This window comes from Periplaneta americana, chromosome 10 (assembly GCF_040183065.1).
Source record: "Periplaneta americana isolate PAMFEO1 chromosome 10, P.americana_PAMFEO1_priV1, whole genome shotgun sequence".
Taxonomy (NCBI): Eukaryota; Metazoa; Arthropoda; class Insecta; order Blattodea; family Blattidae; genus Periplaneta; species Periplaneta americana.
The window spans coordinates 52943559-52969077 of NC_091126.1; the positions used below are offsets into that span (position 1 = coordinate 52943559).

The 25519-nt window shown below is 35.0% G+C and overlaps 1 protein-coding gene across 2 annotated transcripts in view; it reads right to left on the reverse strand.

Moving 5' to 3' along the window:
* Window positions 1–25519, reverse strand: part of LOC138707686 (congested-like trachea protein) — an 81758-nt gene that overhangs the window by 51209 nt on the left and 5030 nt on the right. For both annotated transcript variants that reach the window (XR_011334314.1, XM_069837482.1), the window contains exons 2-4: window positions 18054–18168; window positions 14708–14904; window positions 7467–7587 (exon numbers count right to left, since the gene is read on the reverse strand). Coding sequence is in view for 1 of the 2 variants with exons in the window: in XM_069837482.1 (XP_069693583.1) it covers window positions 7467–7587; window positions 14708–14904; window positions 18054–18168 (433 nt within the window). In the remaining variant the exon portion in view is untranslated. The remainder of the gene's footprint in view (window positions 1–7466; window positions 7588–14707; window positions 14905–18053; window positions 18169–25519) is intronic.

The window sequence follows — 25519 nt, forward strand, 5'->3', positions numbered from 1 at the left end:
AGGTAAAGCAATGTAATTTATTTGTCTCAGAGCACCCTGTTAACCAAGGATATTTCAGTTTTTCAATTTTCATGTCTTCGTCCATCCTCTAATTTAATATGTAAATGCTGTGTCAGTCTCTTATCTTTGTAAACACATTTTGTTTCATAGGTCCAACTTGAAAATTATTTCTCTTTTAATTTTACAAATAATGACCTCAATTTTCTCTCAGTGTGAGCCCTTTTAAACAAAATCAATATGTAACACACACACACGCGCGCATGCACTTTTAATTGAACTAAATTCAACAGTGCAGTGCTTTCAGAGAACACCAATATAGCACGATGTAATACTGTGACGAGAGGCTAGCCCCGTCCCATACAGAGAGAAGCAGCAAATCAATACCCCCTCCCAAGTCTCCCTTCAGGCTTGCGAGTCAAGATCATAGCCATACCTTAAGAGGCTTTTGCCTTAAGCCTCACTGTTTGCACTGCACTCTCCATCTCCATACTGGAATAACTGCCAACAGTGAACTTAATATATGGAAGGATCAGAGTGTAACCAAGTGTTACGATATATTGTTATTACGAACTTATAGACCTACTGTTCCTGGGAATAATAATTCAAATTTTTTGGGTAAGCTAAGCCCCAAAAGCCACTTAAGAGCTTCAATACTGATATTAACATGGTTTGATTTTAAACAGGTGAGCACTAAGACAAATTTGTGGCAAGTATTACCTTCTAGAAAGACTGCACACTTTAATGGATTTCTTGAACAAAATTAATTCATTACCAGTATATAAATCATAATCATTCATGGCAAAATCAAATGTTTGAAATAAAGATTTTTACATTTTTCAAAAATAAGGGAGGAAAATGCTCGAAGGGAAGAAAAATACGGAAGCAAGGAGACTGTAAAAAATTATGGGCAAATACAGAACATCCCAGGAAATATGGGACATCCCTGGAAATACAGGAGGGTTGACTACCCTACTTGCATTGTACTAGCAATTTCAATTCATTACTAGTATTTACTTTTCTCACCTAACCAACATTCAAAATTAGAATTATTTTTATTATGAAATCATCACGAAAACGCCAAATAGTTCAGCAATAACCAAAATAACTGCTCTGGGAAACAATGTTAGTAACTCTCCTGTTCGAAACTATGCTATGTAAGGTTTAAAAATAAATGTTATCATCATCACATATACTCTACCTATGTTACATAATTTATAACCCTCACAAATCGTTTATTTTCATCATGTCAAACACCAAACTAATATACAATAAGAATACAAAGTATTATTGCTACATTTAGGTGGCAACACTGCCTCAATCACTGCAAAAGTTTTAACAAGACCAATACCAAAAAAGCTGTGCTTGCAAGCCTGAGAACCCTGTTCACATGTTGCTACTTGTAAATCTGTGCACATCATGAAAAAGTTGCGAACAGCTGGTTTGGTAGCCACTGCTTTCAGAATTCCACTGTTGTTCACACATCGCTAATGTGAACTGTGCATTATTCTGTACTGCAGTGCTGCAAAAGTAGTGATGTGTGATTGTACCTTAACTTAGTATTTCATGCTCAGAGCATGTAGATCATGAGAGAAATTTTACTGTTTCCTAAAATAAAAAGATTTTCTGTACATGTAATTTGTTGATAAATAACTGTTTGAAAATAATGGTATATATTTTAGATGTCCACATATTAAGTGTATTTAAGTAGTGTTATATTTCTTTAAATGTTCTTATATCTTCCACTGAAAATGTCATTCTACAGTAAATATTTCGTAAAATTAAACCAAACCATACATTTCAAGTTCTCAATGTTCCACTTTAAAACACTACATCTATTAGAGGGATATGTTTTATCTGGTTACTTTGTGCAATTTTCTTACAAATAATTTCACCTGGAAAGACAGTAATAAAGATTATGCATAATTTCTTTGCAACAAGGGAAACTTTGTGCCATGATATGAAATCAATGCATGTAAATTACTTCCTTTATTTATGTTACAAAACTTAGCTCATTAAGGAATGTTTGATAAATATGGTATAAAATTTAAACTAAAATTGTACTGTAAATTTGCATAGAAGTTCTATGAAATAAAATGTGAAAAGTAAAAACTATTCTATCATCATCATCATCATCATCATCATCATCATCATCATCATCATCATCATCATCACACAATCTTCACTGAAGATAAGAAATCATATACTTATTACTGTGTTTACAGTGCATTGTAACTGAAATCTCTACTTCATTTTTAAGCTCATAAAGATTTCAATACATAGGCTAATTAATTTTACATACAAATTAACCCTTCCCAGACATTTTCGTTATGTGATATCTTTTTTCTACATATTTCTGCGCATGTATTGCTTCAGGTACCTTCCCACATCTATCTAGAATAGATCTATTCTACTTTCAGATTTTAAATTGTCATTGTTATGTGTCAAAATTAGGTTTGTTGTTTAGTGAGGGCCAACAGACCACACAGTCTTCTAAGTTACAATGATAGGCGCGTGGTGTACAGGTGTATTCCAATGATTTTAGTTGTTCTGTAACTTTCTTTCTAAATATTCTGTACATGCGCCACTTCGGGTATCTTCCCGCTAAACTGTCTACAAGGGATTTGTTCCACTTCGTTTTTTTTTTTGTTTGTTTGTTTGTTTTTTAAATCTGCAGATTATGAATCTGAGGGGAATAAGACCACATTGCAGTAAGTGATCATGAGACTGATTCGGAGCAGGAATTGTCCGATGCAGAGGAAGAAGGTGCTAATGTTCAGCATTCAAGTAGATATTTTGTAGGAAAAAGTGGAAAAACGAAGTGGAATAAAGAAAAGCCTAAAACAAATGTTCACACTCCTGCACATAACTCATTTGCCAGATCCAAAGGGAAGAGCTCGTGAAATGTGTTCTGAAATACTTTCGTTAGATCTGATTTTGGACAACATTGTCACCAAAATAATTGTACATTCAACCAACAGAAGAAGAACATGAAGACGATGATGATAATGTCTACAGAGTTTGAAATAATAATATTGCATTGTCAATTTCAGTCTGAGTTTATTCACATAATAAGATTAAACATTAATATTATCGAATATTTTAATGACTATCGTAACAATTAAACTAATGTTATTTACCAGTTGCAGTGTGGAACTCGTAGATAACTAAAAACAAAGTTTAGATGTCAGTTGAGTTTCATGAGAACTTAATAATGTTAATTTCAGCAGTGGGATACAGCTGTACCCCATGTGTCTAATCATGTCACAAAAAAGAACACGCCTAATGAAGGGTTAAGAAATGGAAATGTGTGTTCATCGACAGTGGAATTTGTAAAAAAAAAATAATATCACCTTCATTTTATATCTTTAAATAATCTATTAGACCAGGGAAAGACAGCAATATGCTCTGTCTTGTTACCGTACCTTGCATTCCTTCTCACTATATACTGCATGAACGAGTTAAGAACATTGTAGAGGTGGTGGTAGAGGGCGGGATGACAAGGTCACGAAGCAGTGGTGATTGTGAGAGGGGTAAGGAAACGGCCATGCACAGATCTAAAGACGCACGAATGTAATGACAGAATATGATTTGCATAAATGTGGGCAGGAGATTAAAATTATAACTTGAAATGTAAAACGTGCATTCAAATTAATCCAGACAGAACACAAATAAAATTAATTGTAAAGAAACTGTTTGAAGTTGTGTAACAGATAACTAATAAGTACGATTAAATTATAATAATGCTCCTTTTAGAAACAAACTGAGACACACTTTTATTAGAGTAAATCTAAGCATATATAATACTGTATAAGTATACAGTACATAATATTAATCACAGCAATATTGAAACAATATTTTCTTTCCGGAAACAAAAAATTAAAATAAAATCAGTAACCTTTCGGAATTAAAATAAACATTTCTTTTCTATTTCAAGAAAGTGTTACCATTAAGCATTAATATGAACTCTATTATGATGATTTTCTGGATATTTTAATTCTCATTACTGTCTTTGAAGACAAGCTCACACTTTCAAAATTTCCTCTGCAGCCATCACAATAACAGCTTTAGCAAAATGCCCATCAGTACGGCCTTAGCATTTTTGCTATATAGAGAGCAATTCTGAAGCTCAAGCGAACAGATGATTCACTAATTTGATGATTAGCAGTCTCTTTTAACTGTTTTCTCATCCCCCTGATATTTGTCATATTCACTTGTGTAGCACAGAGAATACAGCAGATGCAGATCAAACTTTTTAACACACTGCATTTCCTTGCCACAAACTGAACATTTTGCATCTTAACTACACGACATAAAAAAGAACAGAATAATGACAGATTCCAAAAGGTATGCAGAAATCACATGCCAATAGTTAGTACCAGTTATGATGTTATTTTTCCTTAAGCATAAAAATTCATACTCCTTTTAATTCCTTCATATTAAAAAGTATAAAATGAAAGAACTGTGTGCTGCACGAAATCTATTTTGAGATTTGAACAGTTATCAACTTCCCTCAGACAGCAAAGTGGTTTCTGGCATACCATGATTCTTGCGAAATGTTCCACATAAAATATAATTATTTTTACTAAAAATTGCTGAGCCAAAATAACAAATGAAAACAAGATAGCAATTTATTCAAAATCAGCTACATTCTCGTGAGTGAAGTGGCAAATGAAACGCTATAGACACATCTCTCCAAAACAATTGTTTGAGAGAAATTAATTTACTATCCACACAATTGTGTTTTCAATCAAAAGATCCTCAGTCAGGCATTTTAGTGTTCAGAGGCATCCATACAAATTGCTACGTACAATGAACATAATCCTAGCCATTACGGAAATATATAAAGAGAAAGACTTTTTCACTAGAAATTACCCAATGAATCATGGCTTCCAATTCAACATTTCTCCAGACAAAAAGTTTAGGACTTGAATATACCACAAAGAATTAATCAGCAAAATTAACTTAACTCCAACCATTACAAAAATGTAGTAAAATAAAGGGATATATTTTAATGTAATTTTTTTCTTTATTTTTTTTTTTTTGCAGATCACAAAGCAAATGTAGTTTCACAATATATGTTTGAATCTTGTCACAATTTAATTTCGTTTGCGCCCAAGTTAAACATATGTGGCTATCACAAACCAAACACACATATGTTTAACTTGGAAGCATGGACACATAGGAACACTTGGACATGAATATGCTGACCAACTAGCAAAATTATTGAGTGTCTCATCAAATTCTGAATACATCTACATATACAAAAGTCACTGCTGTGGAGTGACAGCATGTCTGACTGTAAAAAGATTGGGGTCTGGGTTCAAATCCTGGTTGGGATAAATTACCTGGGTGAGGTTATTTCTGGGGTTTTCCCTCAAGCCAATAAGTCTATGTGTACACAGGTGACAAATAGTTGAATAACATTTTTGTCATTATGGTGTGTTCAATAAGTCTAGATGAGCGTGTGTACACAGGTAACAATGGTTGAAAGAGTTGTGGAGGGTCTACAACATTGCGACAATTTTTGTGTCTTATGACTAGGATGCGCATAGTGTAATCAGATGGAACTGTGTACACCGGCAACAGTTCTGTCAACAGGTCCACAATCTCTTAGTTATTTCTCTACAGTTTCTTTCTTTGTTTCATACTTTCTTTGTGAGAGAAGATGATAAATTTTAGCAGTGGGGTAGCACTGCTTCTAAAACTCTTAGAATAACATAATATTTTATCCAACACCTATTAAAAAATAATGATATATAAAACTCACTTAATTCTAAAAAAAAACTGCATACAATGTGTGTATCAAAACTATCAATATTTAATTCTGAGTGCAATTTTATTCAGAGGACGACTCTACAAGCTGAAAACTTTATGAAATTTACTTTATTTTTCGCGAATGAATCCATTCGTTTTTGCAAACATTTCTAACTTCCTTCTTCAAAATACAATACAATACTATTCACAGCAAGAAGCAGTGTTAGTATATTCATATTTTTTAATATAAACTGCATTCATTATTGTTGAATTTAGTTTCTTTCATTATGGTAAAACAAAAATGCAATCATAACATATTTTGGGACACAAAAATCTCTCATATACAGTGTGGGCAGGCAGTAACTAGGTATTATTAAATGGTTGTAGCATTTTTAATACCAATGAAATCATAATGAAAATAGTGTGTACATACAGGTCATTAAATAGGATTTAAACTTTTGCATGTCGGTAGTAGACCTACAGACAGTGGCCGTGAGAGGAAGTACGAGCAACAATAGCAAAGATGGCCGATCACCTGTCTGTTCGCGAGTGAATGCAGATTACTGCACACTATGAAGTGTGGAATTCTTTTGTTCTTGTACAGAGATAGTGGTGTATGGTGAAGGGAAGGAATGCTGTAATCTGTCCAGAGACAATGAAGAATTTTCATAGGAAGCTAATGACCACAGATTCAGTTAAGGATGTAGGAAGAACTGGCCGTCCGTCCACATCTCGGTCTGAGCAAAATGTGGAGATTGTGTGGAAAAAGTTCAATAGTAGTCCGGCTAAATCAACACATCAGGCAGTTGGCGAAAGCAGACTCACAAGGTATGTGGTATGTCAGGTGTTGCAGAAAGAAATGAATTACTGCTCATGAAAAACCCATTACATGCAGCAGCTGACACCAGAAGATGCGATCGCAGAATGGAGTATGGGGAGTTTATGCTGGGTTGGCACGAGGATTACCCTCAACTGTTTCAAAACGTCCTCTGGAGTGACGAGGTCGTATTTCATGTGGGAGGTTTCGTCAATCGACACAATTGCCATTACTGGGTGGCACAAGATCCCGGTATGATGATGGAGAAGATGCAATCTCGTCCAAAAGTGATTGTGTGGTGTGGAATGATGGCCACAAATGTCATTGGGTCATATCTCCTGCATGACACCATGAATGTGGAATGCTACCGTGAGATGCTTGAAGATTACATTTGGCTCATGGCATCTGGATGGGAAAACATCAACGACATTTTCTTCATGTAGGACAGTGCACCACCTCACTTTGCAAATGTCGTGTATACGTGATTGGATGAAAAGTTTCCGGGACATTGACTGGGATGATGCGGATCTCATCAATAGCCTGCAAGAAGTCCAGATGTGACACCCTGTGACATTTTTTATGAGGCTGGGCAAAAGATGAGTTGCACACTGGAAAAATTGGAAGCATGAATTCAGGACATTATCAATTTATCATCAATGTTTCACGCAACATACCCCAGGAGACTGTGGATTCCATTTCCAGCTGCTTGAGGAAATTGGTCGATGCCACAGATGCCTACAATGAATTCCCATTTAATAACATACACATAAAATTAATTTCAATAAATTAATGTTGTAAATATAATTTTATACGCCTCTTTTAATACCTAGTTACTTCCCACCCACCATGTACAGTAGGCTTACTTCACCAAACTCAAGTTAAGAATGGTACATACCTCTCAGCATAGTTGCAAACGTTCCCTTGTAAATGCTTCTCATACCTCCTTCTCTATAGAGTTGCCGAATAGCATCAACTGGCCCTGCATATTTTGGGGGTGCTGTACCACCTTGTTGAATCTATAACAAATAATTATAAATGGTTTCTAAATATTTCTTTAATTATATTTTATTACAATTATAGTAGAACTTGTTTGATAATTTTCTTGCTCTTCCCTCAAACTTCAACAAAAATGGAGAATGCTAAAACAACATTATTTTTGCTTCATAAATTTTGTAACCCTGTTGTCTTCATGCCCTTACAGTTATCACGTATGCCACAAAATCCAAGTTTTGGAGATTCAAACCTAGCCAAGTGTGACGGATTTTTATGGGTGATAAAAAAAATTAGCATTAAAGTAAAGTAAAGTGGGGATCCTGTGTCATATATTCCTCCTCTTCACTAACCCAGGCAATCAGGAGCTTACTATGCTTTACGTTGTAACCCACCAGGAAAGTATATTGCAGGTGTTCAAGGTGTGTGCTGAACACCCTGTAAATTCGGTAATCTCATTTTCTTATTTGAAGTTGACTTATGTAATGCAAAAAATAATATCAATTTATCACCATTCAAATGCTTGGTAATCTCATTTGAAGTTGACTTATAAAATTCAACAATAATTTTAGTTTATAATAATAATAAATAATCCGTGGCACTACAGCCTGTGAAGGGCCTAGACCGACCAGCCAGCTGCTGGCCTCATGCCCACATGTCGAAGCAGAGGTGGACGATCATCCAACCAGAATGGAGGTATCGTGTGGTTAGCATGATGATCTCCCCCAGCCGTTATAGCTGGCATTCACAACTGGATTTCGCTACCTATCGTAGCTCCCCAAGTGCATCACGATGCTGGGTAGGCACCAGTCCCATACACTGGTTGAAATTTCATGAGAAAATTTCTTCCTCCATGAGGACTCGAACCAGCGCGCATTCCGTAACGCGAGTCTTAGGCAGGATGCCTTAGACCGCGACGCCACGGCGCGGGACAATTTTAGTTTATTACCATTTAAATATTTTAACCCGTAAGCACACGCGCTGGGGTAAAAAATACCCAGGCGTTATTTTATTTGTTGGCAACACTGTCCACCAATTTTAAATTCATCCCGCGTTTTCAGTATCTTTCTTTCAGATCTTTGTGCATTGTTGTACGTATGATTGAGTTAGTTTTCTTGTGGCTGCATAAGTTTACACATGTTTATATAAAGAGCGGGTAAGAAATACCCCGCGCGTGTGCTTAAGAAGCAGTGGTAGCGAATAATTTTGATAGTGTTCCATTTGTATTTTACATTTCAAAATGGACTTAGAGTCTAGACAAAGTCGTCAAATAGTAGGCTGGCTGGATGAAGAAGACGAACAAGAAATTATTCAAGGTGAATCGGAAGATGAAGATGATCATATTTCGGAAAGTGACCATAATACCGATACAGAACAGGAACAGGAAGCAGAGAGTAGTGATGATGACTGTGACAACACTCCACTATCTCAGTTTACTACTTACAAAGGTAAAGACGGGACTTCTTGGAGGAAGAGTGTACCACCTAGAAATGTCAAGACCAGAGCGTGCAATATAGTTACTCACCTTCCGGGCTGTAAGGGACAAGCTCGCCAAGCAAAGTTACCACTAGAAACCTGGTCGTGTCTAATAGATGATAACATCATAGATGATATTGTCAAGTACACAAATATTTACATCAGATCTATCCAGAACAATTTCGTTCGCGAACGTGATGCTTCGATAACTGATCAGACTGAGATAAAAGCACTTTTTGGTCTGTTATATTTTGCCGGTGCACTGAGGTCAGCTAAACTCAACGCTAAAGATTTGTGGACAACTGATGGAACAGGAATTCCTTTGTTTCCAGCAACAATGGGAATAAACAGATTCTTCTTTCTTTTGCGGTGCCTTCGTTTCGACGACATTACTACAAGAGAAATTAGAAAAGCGACTGATAGACTCGCTCCAATAAGAAGTGTTTTTGACTCTATCATAAAGAACTTCCAGAAAAGTTATACAGTTGCTGAATATTGCACTATCGATGAAAAATTGGAGCCCTTCCGAGGACACTGCTTATTCAGACAGTATATCAAAAGCAAACCAGCCAAATATGGCATAAAAATATTTGGACTAGCTGATTCCCGCACTTTCTATGTGTTGAACTTGGAAATATACTGTGGTATGCAACCAGAAGGCCAATACCGTCAATCAAATTCTCCATCTGATGTGGTCAAACGGCTGATTACTCCTATTAGTGGAACTGGAAGAAATGTTACGTTTGATAACTGGTTTATGAGTGTGCCACTTGCCAAAGAACTTCTCAGTGATCACAACTTAACATGTGTTGGAACTGTAAGACTAAATAAACGTGAAATTCCTCCTGAATTTGTGCAGAAAAGGCGTGAACAATTTTCCAGTATTTTTGGATTCCAGGATAGACTGACTCTCACGTCCTATGTTCCAAAACCAGGAAAAGTTGTTCTAGTAGCTTCCACTATGCATTATGATGATGCACTTGATCCAGACACCAGAGAGGAAAAGAAACCGGAAATAATAACGTTTTACAATGCTACTAAAGGAGGCATTGATGTAGTGGATGAACTATGCGGTACATACAGCGTGTCCAGGAAATCCCGACGTTGGCCACTTACCGTGTTTTTTGGTCTTCTCAACATCACAGCAATTAATTCTCTAGTTATTTATAAAACTAACAATGCTACTTCACAAGGACCAATCATCCGCCGATCATTTCTGAAGGAACTGGCTCTTGGATTAGTGAAAAATCATTTGGCTCATCGGTTGACATTGAAGAATTTGCCTTTGGAAATCAGATCCACTATTCGAAGAATGAATGGTGTGGAGGAACTAACCCAACCAACACAGAAACGAATGAAGATGTCTTCATGTCGATGTGAGGTATGTCCTAGGAAGAAGGATCGTAAAACTACTACTTCATGCCATAGGTGCAACAAGATGATTTGTAAAGAACATTCGGTGCCTTTTTGTGAGGAGTGTGCTGATACCGGAAGTGGTGATAGTGTGTGAGTGGACGAATAACGCCCATAAATACTTTTCCTTTCATTTTTACATTTGTGTATGCATTGAGATAAAAAAATATAATATTGTGGTGTTTTTCTGTCGAAGACATTCACCCAAAATTAGTATTCATATGATTATGTTAAATTAAAAAAAAAAGTGTTCAAATTACTTTAAAATATTCCTAATAATTATAAAATTATAGCATTTCATTATTGATTATATTTTGTTATTAGTAACACTTTATTTATTTTGGGGTAAAAAATACCCAACGCGTGTGCTACCGCTATAAAATATTGTGCGTGTGCTGGCGGGTTAAATACCTGCTGGGTGGATATTCACACCATCCTCAGAACAGCTTTTGTTTTATAATGTACTCACTGCCTAATGAAGTGGAATGAGGTATCTGGTCTGGTTGTCCTGTCCATACAACAAAACATCCTCAGTTGAGAGTTACTGCTATAATTCTCTGTGCGCGCATGGTGGCATAGTGGGATAATTGCTTCTCTCAAGCTCCCAGGTCGTTCTGTATGCAGGCAGCTCAGCTTGCTAATTGTAGCGTTATAAAATATTGTGTTTGACGTGTGTATTTGTTTGTATCAATGAATTTATCATGTTTAGGTTTTATTAGCATTCATAGTTGTGTGCCAGTGCAGGTGAACAATTTATATTACTTATTTCATGATAACAGCACTTGGAAATGTATAGGGCTACTGTAAAAGATCTTTTGCAAAAACCATTCTCTTCTAGGCCACTAGAAAAGGAATTACATATAGTGAATAAGGGTAGACTTACCCTGCCACTTCCAAATTTGGTGGAACAATATAAAACAAAAAGCGAACAATACACTAGACATTTCTCTATTTCACAATAAGAAAATGTAGAATGGTTAGCGGGTTGTGAAACTTCAAACAGATTATTTTGCTGCCCATGCTTATTGTTTTCTAACAAAAATGAGGTTTGGAATAAGCATGGATTTGCTGACAAATTATTTGTCTACTGCACAGCAAAAATACTCAAAATCTCAAACTCAAGCACAATGTTTCCTGAAATCAAAAACTTTCGGCAAACAGCGAAATGATACTTTACTTGATGATCAGTGAAGAACTGATACCAGTAAACACAACGAAGAGGTAAAGAAAAATAGGGCCGTATTGACACAATTGAAACTGTCTTCTAGCTAACCAGGAATTCCTCCATGGGACATGACCGATCAGACAGTTCTTTGAACAAAGGACATTTTTTAGAATTTTTTAATATGTTAAAAAAACATGATTTATTTTTAGAAAACCATCTAAATTTGTCCACAGTATTTCGAGGAACTTCTCCATTGATTCAAAATGATATTATAAGAGCTATTACTGATGTAAAAGAAGAAATAAAAAAATGAAATTAACTCAGTTTCATTTGTAGCTATAATGCTTGAACAAATCTCAACTATCTACATTTCTCTGCTATGTAAAGGATGATACTGTCTATGAAAGATTCTTGGACTTTGTAGATGTTAGTACTGATAGAACAGCAGATAGTTTATTTACTCACATAGAAGGAGTAGTTAATGAATTTGAAATTTCTACTAAACTCGTGAGTCAAGACATATGATGGGGCTTCTATAATGAGCGGTCATGTGAATGGCTTACAATCTAAAATCTTATCAGTTTATCCAAGTGCAATCTTCACCCACTGTTTTGCCCATGTTCTAAATCTTATTCTCCAGCAATATGTATCAATTATTAAACAAGGTAAAATATATTTTTTTTTTAAAACATTGAGTGGACTCCAGTGGCGGCTCCTGCATATTTCTTAAGAGGAGGAAAGAAATTAACAGCACTAAATGACACCTTCTTGAATGAAACATGCTACAAATTAGCCTACATGCATACATGTAAGACCAGGTAGTGTTGGGGTTGGCCTTCCCTTCTGTATAGCAATAATCTGTTCTTGTAAACTGAGTTTCCTAAATTGTCCAAAAAATATTATGATTTCACTTCCATTCATTGTTGAATAATTGCACAAATTAACAATTACAAGGAAATTCACAACCTCGTAGCATTTTTCGAGCACACTACAACATCACACGTGTTGGAAGAGACTAGCTACTAACTTGTAACTGGAACCATTTTACGGAAAAATGGAAATGGGAATGGGAAATAATCTGAGGAAAGCGAGAACACTGCACCCACCCACGTGGTCTGTATTGCCACATGTACATTTTACAAGTTCAGTATCACATACTTTTGAAGAATGTCAGTTCTTGTAAAGTCATACTATCATTATTGTTCAAAGCTGCCGATGGCATATTAATTTTTTATGTTAAAAATGATCTAGTTTGGAGTACCTACTTTCAGTTTCAAATATATTTATACAAAACTGACAACTTGGCTGTTGCCCTGTCTAGTAAACAATGAATAGAAGTGAATTTCAGGGGCCAACTACGTAAAACTACTTCCTCTTTGTTTTACATAAACCCGACTTTAACTTTCAAATATCCACAAAAGTTTCAAACAATGAATAATATTTTTGATTTATAATTTTAAAAAAAAGTTTACATGGTGTCTTTCATAGCGTTGCGTTAAAACTGTTTTTGTTGTGTCTCCTCCTAGATGTGTTATAGTCCGGTTGAATGCAACATCGTTAGGTGGCAGCGGTAGCGAGCTTGCTGCACGACCAGTCGGTTTCTATTTCCCGCCCATGACTGATTCAGAGGAGGATCTCCTCCCTCTCCATTCATTTACTTGCTTTAAAACTCTGCTTCTTTCTCTGGCCGCTAGTGCACTGTTGTCTATGTGTGTTAACAGCAGTAGAGGAGGAATGGAGTGCCTTTCCTCTACACAGACAATCTCGCATGTTTCTCACAGTTTTCTACGGCACATGAGCGCGCATCGTTTAAAACTCGATCAACCGAGTTTTTCTTATAGCTGTGAACTTAAAAATTATCGAATCTTTCTCGAATTTCAAGGCACATATTTTATTTGGTATTTACTTTCAAAAGAAGAATATGTGAGGAGGACGTTCCTCCATTCCCTCCCCGGAGGAACCGCCACTGGTGGACTCTCTGCTTTCTTTTCTAAATTCTCTAAAAGGATATATGCGTTGCATGAATTTGTGCAAAAGAAATTACCCACTGTAGCACCAGCCAGATGGCAATTTACAAGACTTTGCCACACTGTAAAAGAATACAGATCTGAAGTTTGTGAGTTCTTCGAAAATATTATTAAACATTCTGGCAACTGGGATAGTGAGACAGTCATAAAATCACGTGGTTTCCTAGCTTTCCTTCAAGAGTTTCAAACTATATTTCTACTGGAAGTATTTTCTATGTTGCTTACTTAAATAGATATATTACAAAACCCTTTACAATCATAACATTTTGATAGCACGAAAGTAATTGATATCAAAGATAAGCTTCAATATAATAGAGAATACTCTTATTCATCAGTTTGGAACAATACAATTTCAAATAAGGACGAAACCTATCAGATGAAAACAAAGCGGCACTGTCCAGATAAAGCGGAACAAGAAAACAATTATCGCCGGCTGTACTTGGAAATTACTGATTGCCTAATTCATCAGATTGATTGTAGGTTTTATCAACTTCATAAATTAGAATATTTTCATTTGTTACATTATTAGAAGTATTGTGAATATAGAAAAACCTTTCCCGAACCACTCCTACAAAAACTTTTGGCTCAGTACGGAAATTTATTTCATCGCACTGGATTGAAGAATGAATTAAGTGTTCTCTACACTTCACTTAAATTTCATGGAAAGTATGTTCACGGATTTGTTACTTTTATGCATGAACATTTTCTCTCTTCTTGGTTTAGTGAAGTGTATAAACTTGCTAGTGTAATACTGACCTTTCCTTGTACTACAAACTCTGTGAAACGTTCGTTTTCTGCATTAAGACTAATCAAGACCCACTTAAGAAATACTGAAACTCAAGAAAGACTGTGTAACTCAAGTTTCTTGTCAATCGAAAAGGAGTTAGTGCACAAAATGAAGGACAAACACTCATTTTATAATGCTGTGATTGAGAAGTTCTTATTTGAGAGTTAATTTCTTCTTATGCAAACAACTAAAACAGAAAGCCAGCCTCTCTCCTCACATACACACTCCAATGCTAGATAAATAATTAACTAATGTTGAAGTACTTAATATCTTCATACCTGAAGCAAACACTTAATACGCTCGCCAGGAGCCATTATAGAAGTTGTGAAGATTCCTGAGAAGGCACCAGCATAAAATAATTGAATGAGAGTCAATTGATCGTCTGGATTTTTCATTTGTAGTTTTTGACCAACACCAAATCCCATAAAGCTGATGGCAAAAATTGGTGCAACTCCAGCAATTGGTGCACCCATTCCTGCAAAATTATTATATAAAAACTAAATCAATCAATTAATTCATTCATTTTCATTAATTAGTTTATTTATTTATTACGTTAGTTTTTATGTTTATTTTAGTGTTTGTTTCTTGTGTTCTTTGTTTTTCTTATGTTTATTTATTAATTTATCAATAATCACGAGCTAACCAAAAGCAAATAACCAACAATAGGTTACCAGTAACATAAGAATAGGAATACTTGCAATAATAATAATAATAATAATAATAATAATGATGATGGTGATGATGATGATAATAATGATGTTCATGCTAAATATTCTAATTCTAAATTTATAATATTAAGTGATCATTTTAATTTACTGTATTGCTGTACAATCTGGAAGCTTTTAATGCAATGGGAAACTGATTTATAATATGTTGTACAAAAGACTGTAACTTCTATCATCTTTCATAGGAAGAACACATAAGCTAACACTGTTTATGAAGGATTCACAGACTATATTAACATTAAGGACCTTGAATAGATAGAGGGGTCATGATGAATTTGAGAATATAAATTGACACTTGAACACATTAAGAGTATGTAAACGATGTAGAAAATGTTGAGAATTCTGTACTGGCTGGTAGAGTTTTAAGTTTAAATCCAGCTTCATTGAAGTTCTACGTCATTTTAAAAGTCTGAAATTCTCTTCTGTACAGCCTGTACCATACCATCAAACTGCAATTTGAGGGATAATCTCATATTAATCGGTGAAAAATTGAAAAATGACATTCACAGCATATTTAAAGTAAAATTTGGTGTAATTTTTCACACATTTACACATACCTAAAGGGAAATAATACTGAGACTCATTCAACAGCCAAAGTATATAGGCTACACACTGAACAAATTCTGTTTCATGAAGCTTTAAAATTAATAATGCCTTCAAATATCCTTCAACCTATGAAAACACTTTTTTTTTTTGTATCTGTAAATGATTTTAAAATAAAAAAAATTGTATTCCAAACAAAATTGAGACATAAAAGTTTCCTCACTTGAAATTGTTCATTAAGTTATGTGAGACATATCATGTAAATTTCAAGTGAATATCATTAATAGTGCCAGAGTTATTGCATTTTCAATATTGAAAACTACAGAATATTTCGTTCAGCACAAATGAGAAAAGAAATTTCTACAGTTAAATGTCCCAAGAGCACGCAAGACTATTTAAAATAACAACAGATAAGCTGTTTGGCTTTATATCATGATGCGTTTTTCTTTAATGATATTTATTTATATGTTTCAGTTATTTAAAAAAAAAAAAAAAAAAGAAATTCTCATTTGGTCAAGTTTTGTTATCTTTACAGAATGTAACTAAAAATAAACGTCAAAATTTCAGGGGCATATTCCTCTCAAATAGAGGATGAAAAAATGTTATACGAACATTGATCCAAAAACACTTTATTTCCTTTTTACAGCCATTTTTCTACAATTCTGCTTACATTGTATGATATGGTACATTAAAGAAAAAAAAACAGCTTACCACATGGAAATGTCAATGTTTGGGCCAGGCACTGTTGGTGGCATTTTGGTGAGACTTCAAGTTCTTCCACCCAGGTTCAACAGAAAAAGATATCAAGTGTTCTTACAGTACACCTTGCTTGTTCTGTTACACCATGTGTCATTAGCAATACGACAAAATACGTACTTCATGCACGATGGAGTTTCTGCTCATTTCAGTGTCAATGTTCGTCGATTTCTTAATAAAAGGTTCCGTGACAGATGGATAGTTAGAGATGGACCAATTTCTTGGCCTCTGCGTTCTCCGGACCTAAACACACTAGACTTTTATTCGTGGGGTCATTTAAAAGAGCTTATGTATGGAACCCCGGTGCAAAAATGTGTGCGTGCATTTGTGTGTGTGCGTGCATTTGTGTGTGTGTGTGTGTATGAGAGAGAGAGACTAATGCCTACCCACTTCACTTGCGTAATTCGGGTTCCGCATACTGCGGATAGAAGGCAGGACTGTGACCCATTTTGAAATTGCACACCACTTCGACGGGCCATGTTATGCATGATGTGTATCTGTGAGGAGTGATGTGTATTAAGGTGAGTGTATGTTAAGTGTTCGTGTAAGTGTAGTTTAGAGAATGGGTGAGGATAATGATGAAGGTGAGGAAGGGAGAAGGGGAAACCCAGTACCAGCACATAGCCTCTTCCTGTTGAACAGCACCAAGGGAGCTGCCAGGCTTAATGTCCCCATCAGACGGACGAATCACTACCAACAGTGACATAAGCCTTCCCTTTATATGCACTGCAGAGTGAAGTATTGCACCACCATCTCTCCTAGTCCCGAGGTGGCAATTTTACAAGAAAATTTCTACCCTGCCGGGAATCGAATCCAGACCGGCTAGTCTGTAGACAGACACACTACCACGAGATAACTCAGCAGACTGAAGAGAGTCTTCAAGTATGTATTTTGGAAGACGAGACAATGCAACATTCTCCAAGGATACATTAGTGCAACTGGGATTCAATGCGACGGCAGGTTGATGCATGTATCGGTGCTAACAGGAGCCTCTTTAGCACTTCCTGTAAGACAGATTTCCATGTGGTATGCTATTTTTATTTCACAATGTACCGCATCATACAATGTAAACAGAGTTGTATAAAAAGGGCTGTAACATGAAAGCATTTCCAGAAGAATGTTCATTGAATATTTTTTTATCCTCTATATGATAAGAATATGCCCCTAAAGTTTTGACACACTTTTTAGTTACACCCTGTATAGATCCTACCCCTTAAGAATAACGTAATATCTAAAGGACATATAGAAAAAGAGTTTCTTTGCATTTTTTTTTCAGTAATTACAATATTAACGTAATTTGTACATTAAATGACTTTCATTTCGATGTAAACAAATACAAAAAAATAAACTCGGTACATTATATACAAAATATGCATTTCAACTATTTCCATGTATGATTTGTTACCATTTCTTTTCTTTATAAAGGTCTCCTGTAAAATTCAGGAAATGTTGATGAGCCCCTCTTTCCCATGTTCCTGCATTTTATTTTCCGTAATAACATACATCTTACTGTTTACTGAATAAAATAATGAAAAACAGAATGCATTGAAACATTTCTCCTAAAAGAAAAAAATGGAACAGCGTGCGAGAATTTCCTCACCTTTATAAAGTCCCAAAACACCCTCCCTTTGGATTGTCTTTTTGGCACAGTCCCATGTTCCCTTGTAAATCGGTAACTCGCCAACAGCAGGTTTGGGCATAGTCTGCAGTCGGACCTAAAAAATTAAACAGAAACTAAAAATGATAGAGAAAATACTTTTTGCAGGCAACCTTTAACCAAATATTTGAAAGAAACTAATATTACTTCGTGTTTTTACTGCACTCAGCTCCTTTCAGAATGTTTCAAAATCATCTAATTTTTAAAACAACAGAATGATGAATAGGCCTATGCATTTGATACTGGTATGTTCTTCTGAAATATTAGACATACTTATCACAGTATTTTACATTTTATTATGTATAATGCATTTACATCTTCCAGTAAACTATAACTTGAGAGAAACTATAAAATATAAATTAGCTACTTCTGTTCACTGCAGAATATAGAAACCACATTACCTAATAAAATGTGTCACTAAGGTCACAATTTAGTACCATACTTTCTCATTATTAGACACTGGCACAATATGGAAACAATTTTATTAAAATGTGAAATTTACTTTGGCATATTATGAAAATAAGAAATAAATATTTTAATGCTAAAATATATTTATTCTCAAACCATTTGGAACAGGTTGACATCATTATTACAAAATAAGCACTTGGAGATTAATAGTTTTGTCTATATTCAGTATGCTAGGCCTACCAAATATAATACAATAAATATGCATAATTAAACAGTTTGTCAGTATCACAAAATCCTTACCTGAATGCAAGAACTAAGTAACTCAATTTTTTACTCAAGAGAAAAAAAAGTTCTTATATTGCCTGGAATAAATACTGGTTTAAATACAATAGAAGTAACTTTTCTGTATTTCCTGGCAAAAAATTACACTTTCTGTCATTTAATATATTTCTGTATGATGAAAAACCCACGAAGTTGCAAAAAAAGAAGATAAATTAAGTAGACAGCAAAATTGGTGGTTGAAGCTCATTTCAAACATTAATTTGTACACTCTTAGACAAAAAAAAAAAAAAAATGACCGGGCTCCAGATTCTATGTCCGATTCGGAAGACTTCAGGTGCATTCGTCAGAGCATGATACACACGCGGACGAATTTCTTCTGTTGTAAATGTTTCCAACATTCCACGGTCACCACTATATGATGATTATATAACATGCTTCTTAAAGAGGAGAGTTATCGTCTCTCTCGCATAGCGCAGTCGGTAGCATTGTGGTCTTGTATTGGAAAGGTTTCGAGTTCGAATCTCAGTCTATACTTTGTTTTTTTTTCATTCGCATTTCTTACTTCTTGTATACTGATAATAACCAGTATTGTAAAATATTTAACAGAAAGTTAAATATTTACAAAGGGCAAGTTAGATACATAATAACAATCCTTTTCCTTGTCTCTTGTATTTAAAGAGACTAAACGAAATCTTCTCGGATAGAAATAAACAAAAATAAACCTTAAGTAAAAGAAATCCTTCTGGGATAGGAATAAACAAACATAATCCTTTTCTTTGTATTAAACAAAATAAAGAAATATATCTCGGAGACCAATAAACAAAAATCAAAATAGACAAAAAAATTCAATACCGGGTATGTAATCTCTCCGCATCTATAACCGCCTGCATCCTACGGGGTATGGATGCGATCAGGCGTCTCAGGTACTGTCGACGTGAAGATTCAAGAGGACGGATCGCTCTAGATGGCCCAGGCAGATTTTGTCGTCTGTCCCAAGAGGTCGAAGAAATTTAGCAAGACCTAGGAAATGCTGGCAAGAGACCGTTTCAGATCCACTGGGGTCTAACACTTGAAGGCTGATGATGATGATGATGATGATGATGATGATGATGATGATGATGAATAGTATTACTGTTGTTATTCTCGTTGTTGCAATATTATTATTAGACTCATTATTATTATTATTATTATTATTATTATTATTATTATTATTATTATTAAATTACTACTACTACTACTACTAATTTTAGTAACTGAACAATACTCCTTATGGAGAAGAGAGAAGATCCAAGAACTGAGCATCTGTTTTAATTCAAGGGTAATTAGGAAGAAGTCTCCGATATTACTGAACGTTTTTGTTTAATTTTTCAACTAATCCAAACTCCTGTGCACGTTAATAAATGTATCATTCGTTTCCAGCTAGAGAAAAAAAAATAAAACGAAATAAATAAATAAATAAATGTATATATGTATATATATATATATATATATATATATATATATATATATTATATATATATATATATATATTATATATATATATATTATATATATATTATATATATATATATATACCAAGGCGGATACGAACCCGGGTTTTCTGCATTTGAAGTCAGAGTTTTACCACGGTGCTACGACCGACACACACACACACACACACACACACACACACACTGTTCAAACCGTTGCACAAGCTGGCGCATAGCACGATCGAGAGTAGGTCTCTGTGAGTCATGACAATTTCTGCCGCTAGGTTCGCCTCTCTGCCCTATGAAATGATGAATAGTACCATTACAAAGCATTGTGCATCGTGAAAATAGTTCGATTAATTGTGCATTACTGATTGAGTACGAATATTATAAATATGCCAAGCATATTACAGTGTTATTTGAAGTTTGTTCAGCTAAGTTATATTCGAAAATTGTCTGTGTTTTGCTATGTGAAGAACACGGTACCAACAGGTCGTATCTTTATAGGTTAAGGTAAATGTCAAAGTTCTCTCATATAACAAGCAATGCTATGTTAAAAGTGGCGAATTGCATTTTCCGACTCTCGAATGATGTGACCTGAAATGTAAAATAATTTCATGCATTGTTTCACTTACCAAGCATTACTGATATAGGCCTAATGAAAATGTGAACGACGTGATGTAAACATTGAAGATAATGTTGTTACTGTTTTCCCTTTCTCTTTTAGAAAATACCGACAAAAGTAATGAATTATCTTCATGCTGTACTTATTAGGTAATTAATGTGTATTTGTCTGTATTTTAGACCTGTGTATTGTTACGTAATTATCAGTGAATTAGGTTAGAGAACTTAACAAGGTTAGTATGAGATTAGGTATGCACCTCAGACTGTAACTAATAATGGCTGCTGCCGAAATAGGCTGAGGTGGTTATCGTGTGAAACAAATTATATCTGGAATATCTAGTTTTATTATATACGGATACGTAAAGTTTTTTTTTTTTTGTTTTAGCATGTGTTTGTAATTTTGTGAGGTTATGTCTAGCCTAATTTCTTTTTATTCTTGTATCATTACCAATACATTAATTTATTTTATAATATTCATTTCAGGTGTTACATCTATGGTGGCAACTCTACTTATATTAGGATATGAAGTAACAGTATATATTCAACTTCATCATTTGCTAAAAATTAAAGAAAACTGTATGTGTTAGACTCATTCCATCGTCATTTCTTCTTATGTATGTGAACCACGTTCGTTCTAAAAGTGCTACAATAAATGAACACTATAGACAACGTGATGGAACAATTTACAAGTTACTGTTAAAATGCTCAACATTTTCAAGTGGTGCTATACCCATTATTTCAAAATGTACATACATATTTTTACATTTCTATAAGAGGTGTCATAAATTATTTCAGCATATTTGTAAATTCTTCAAAATTAATTCTTCTAATCAATACCATAAAGTAATGAAATAATATAGCCTAGGCCTATATGTGATTTTATACTACCGGTATTGATGTTGATCTTGGTAAATTAATCCAATTTCACAGTGTTGTCTTTTGTATTGTGGTTCATAACAATTATAACAGTATGTACGTGGAAATGTTTTTAAAATAATAAATTCTAGCTCATGATTTTAAGTGGTCGTTTCAATGGGAGGTTATATTGGAAAGATGATCACAAATGGATAATTTACTGCAAGATACAAGAACTGAATATAAGTGAGTGTTCCGTTGAAATTGAAAGTGAAAATTTCGTTTTACAAGAGCTGAGTAGGCGTACACGCACTAAAATACTACAGCGTTTACTATTACTATGCTCAATAGATTAATCAGTAGGCCTATAGAAATGTTTTCACCACTGCAAGAAAAAATCGCGCAATAATTATACTTCTCAGTTATTGTGACGTCCGTATTTTTTTTAAAAAGAGAGGGAAAAGTTAGGCCTTGCAAATGCGTAATTATGAATTCAAGGAAATTAAAGATAATGCAGTACCTTAATTAGTTGCAATATCTTATTTAATAACAATATTAATAATATTAGGTGAAAAGGGTAGGCTATAGTGCGTATATGTAAGATGTCAAGTTAATTTATTTCCGGAAATGTTTGGTATATGAACTGAAGTACATAGCAGACAGTCCCTCAGTTTATATGTAATATGTTTTAATATCAAGAATGACAGCCTTTTATTGTAATATAATTAAGGAGTAGAAGTTTGCAAATTACGTCTATTGTCCATAAAATATTGTACGAAGCATTTAATAAGCAATGATGAGTCCTTTAAATGTCCCAAATGTCAATGTCTTTTAAGTGTTCTGCTATGAATATATAGGGCAGAACAGCGCTCCGAGCGGCGGAATTGGCATTACGAGGGAACCACTTCAGACTCGTTTTTCAAGCTCTATGCGCCAGCTTGTATAATCTCGTAAGCAACGGTTCAAACCGTTGTTTGCCGAGGTACGATCACACGTCGCTACTTTTGCAGCGCTGCAGTACAAAAAAACTGCGCAACTCTTGTACTGCGACGTGTGAACAACGGTGCAACCCGAAAAGTAGCGACGTGTGAACAGGGTTCTCAGGGTTGCAGTCGCAGCATTTTTGATATCGGTTTTGTTGAAACTTTTGCTGCGGTTGCAACCAGTGTTACCACCCAAATGTGCCAATGATACTTTTATCGTTTAGATATATTTTAATGTTAAATGTGATGAAAATAAATTATTTGTAACAGTTATTAAATACACAACACAGTCTGAGCATAATTGCTGAGGATGTAATTCATTTTTTAAATTTTCCGTAGCGTAGTTCCAAACAGGACGGTTGCCAACATTGATTACGTGAATATACTGTTGGTTATCATTTAAATATATAGGCGTTTTTAAAAGCTTTATAGTAAAAATAATGTCAATTTCTGAATACTAGATACGACAGAAAAGCAAATAATAGATAAGGAAGCTTTCGCATGAGTTTCTTAATAATGCGAACATAACCACAAAATGTATATTGAGAAGTCAACACTGAGATGGGAACCTGCAGCATGACTGCGGCTGCAAAAGTAGCGCCTTGCGTGTGAACAGACTCGCAACCTCCAGTTGCAACTTTTGCAGCACTCGGGTTGCGCAGCACGAAAAGTAGCGTGCAGCGCGGTACTTTTGGCTTACGTGTGAACACGACACGCAACTTTTGCAGCTGCAGTATAAAAGTAGCGCTGCAAAAGTAGCGACGTGTGACCGTACCTTAAGAGTATGTTCTTGGATCTCGCTGGTTTCATCCTTACTACTCTGATTTTAGTCTTGTGTATCAGACGCACAGCCGAAAGGAACTTAGACAAATTTACGCTTCAAGAGTACGGTCATTTTTTTGTCTAAGAGTGTACAAATATACTGTAAGTACACATGGCAACACTGAAAATACTTCAACTGGATTCGAAAGAATAAGCAACTTTATACATTGCTATAGCCTACCATGCGTAGGCCTATAGAAGGTATTATAGGGATTTTGAGTAACTGCTTTGGCTTTCAAGTAAGATTTTCTCCTTTTCCTTAAATAAATACTTCTCTAGTTATGTAAAAGATCACTTGCCAGACTCTAGTGCCATGAGACGACTAGAACTTAGTTCACAAGAGCTTGTGTCTGCTTGCCAGATTGTAGTACCGGAGGCTTAGGTTTGGCTCATCCTTTATAATGTAAGGACATCAGGGCCGTATTTTGCGGGCTACCGGGGCTACCGGCGGTAGCCCAAGGAAATTACAAAAGAAAAATATTATAATGTAACATAATGTAATAATTTTGTATTATTAGTTTTACCATAGTAATTAAAATTAAAGTAATTGTTAGATATATTTTGTGTAATAATAGGGTCAGCGGTAGCCCAAACCCTTTAACCAGTATACGCCTCTGAAGGACATGATTATATTTGGTAGATAATAATGTAATTGATAACATGAGAAACTCCATTGTTTCAGAATGCACTAATATTTGCAAGTATATCAACAGAGTTCAGACAGCTGACTTTTCTTATTAACAACTATACCAAACAATAGGATGACAAATCACGCTGTGTATCACGGAGAAGTAATACAGTGAGTCCCAGTGAATGTTCCTGGTGTTTCTGTCAGCCGAAAAGTGGCCGGTTCCTCCTCCTGCTGTCACTGCTTGTAGCATCCATGAACTTAAGACACACTTCTTGATTCTTCAAGTCTACAACGTTAGTGTATAAAGTTTGATGTTTATTGTGTATTTAGGTAATGCCTAGCAACAAATTCTCACTGTATGAACGTGTGTATATGTACAATAGGTACACAAAAGGCAGAAGGTCGTGTGCGAAAACAAGACGAAATTTTCGAATAAAATTTCCAAACAGATCTGTGCCTTCTGCCAACACAATTACACGACTCGCTAAAAGATTTAAAGAAACAGGCTCAGTGAAGAATCGAAAATCAAGCAGAAAACGTAGTGTTCTTACGCGGAATGACTGTCAGTTTATTTCCAACAAGATTCTGTCACTGCTCATACAGCTGCCATGTCAATGAGGAAATTGAGGCGTATTTTCGGTACGAGACTAATCAGTAATAATTTGTGGCCTCCACGAAGCCCAGATATAACACCCTGTGACTTTTATTTATGGGGAACACTAAAAGTGTAGGGTTTATAGGAAAAATCCTCAGTCTATAGATGAACTAAAAGACTGTATACGAGAAGAAATCCAAGCTATCAATGATGTGGAACTTCAGAGTGTTGTTCATTCATTTATAGAAGATGTCAGTTGTGTGTGGCAGCAAATGGGGGCCATTTTCAGCAATGACTGTAAGCATGGTAAGTCCAAATTATTGAACATTTAAGGCCCATTCACAATGAAAATTAAACAAAACCGTAACATAAACACAGAAGTTTGCGCCCAAGCTACCAAATGGTATCATTCACAATGATTCACATAAGCATTGACATAAACATTACCGTAAGACGTTAACATGAAAGTTTGCAAACTCCAAACTTTCATGCTTATGATTACGTGATTTGCAAACAGAACACAATCATGGAGCGCTGAAGTATACGACAGAATATGAGGAAATGGCGTCGTTGTTATGTTTCCATGGTTACCAAGTATGTTTGCGGTTATGTTTATGTTCCCATCGTGAATGATGGTGTGACTTCTTGATTTTACCGTAACGTTTATATTCTTAAGTTAACGGTTACATTATGTTTAATTTTCATTGTGAATGAGCCTTTATTGTTAGTACTGTTATACA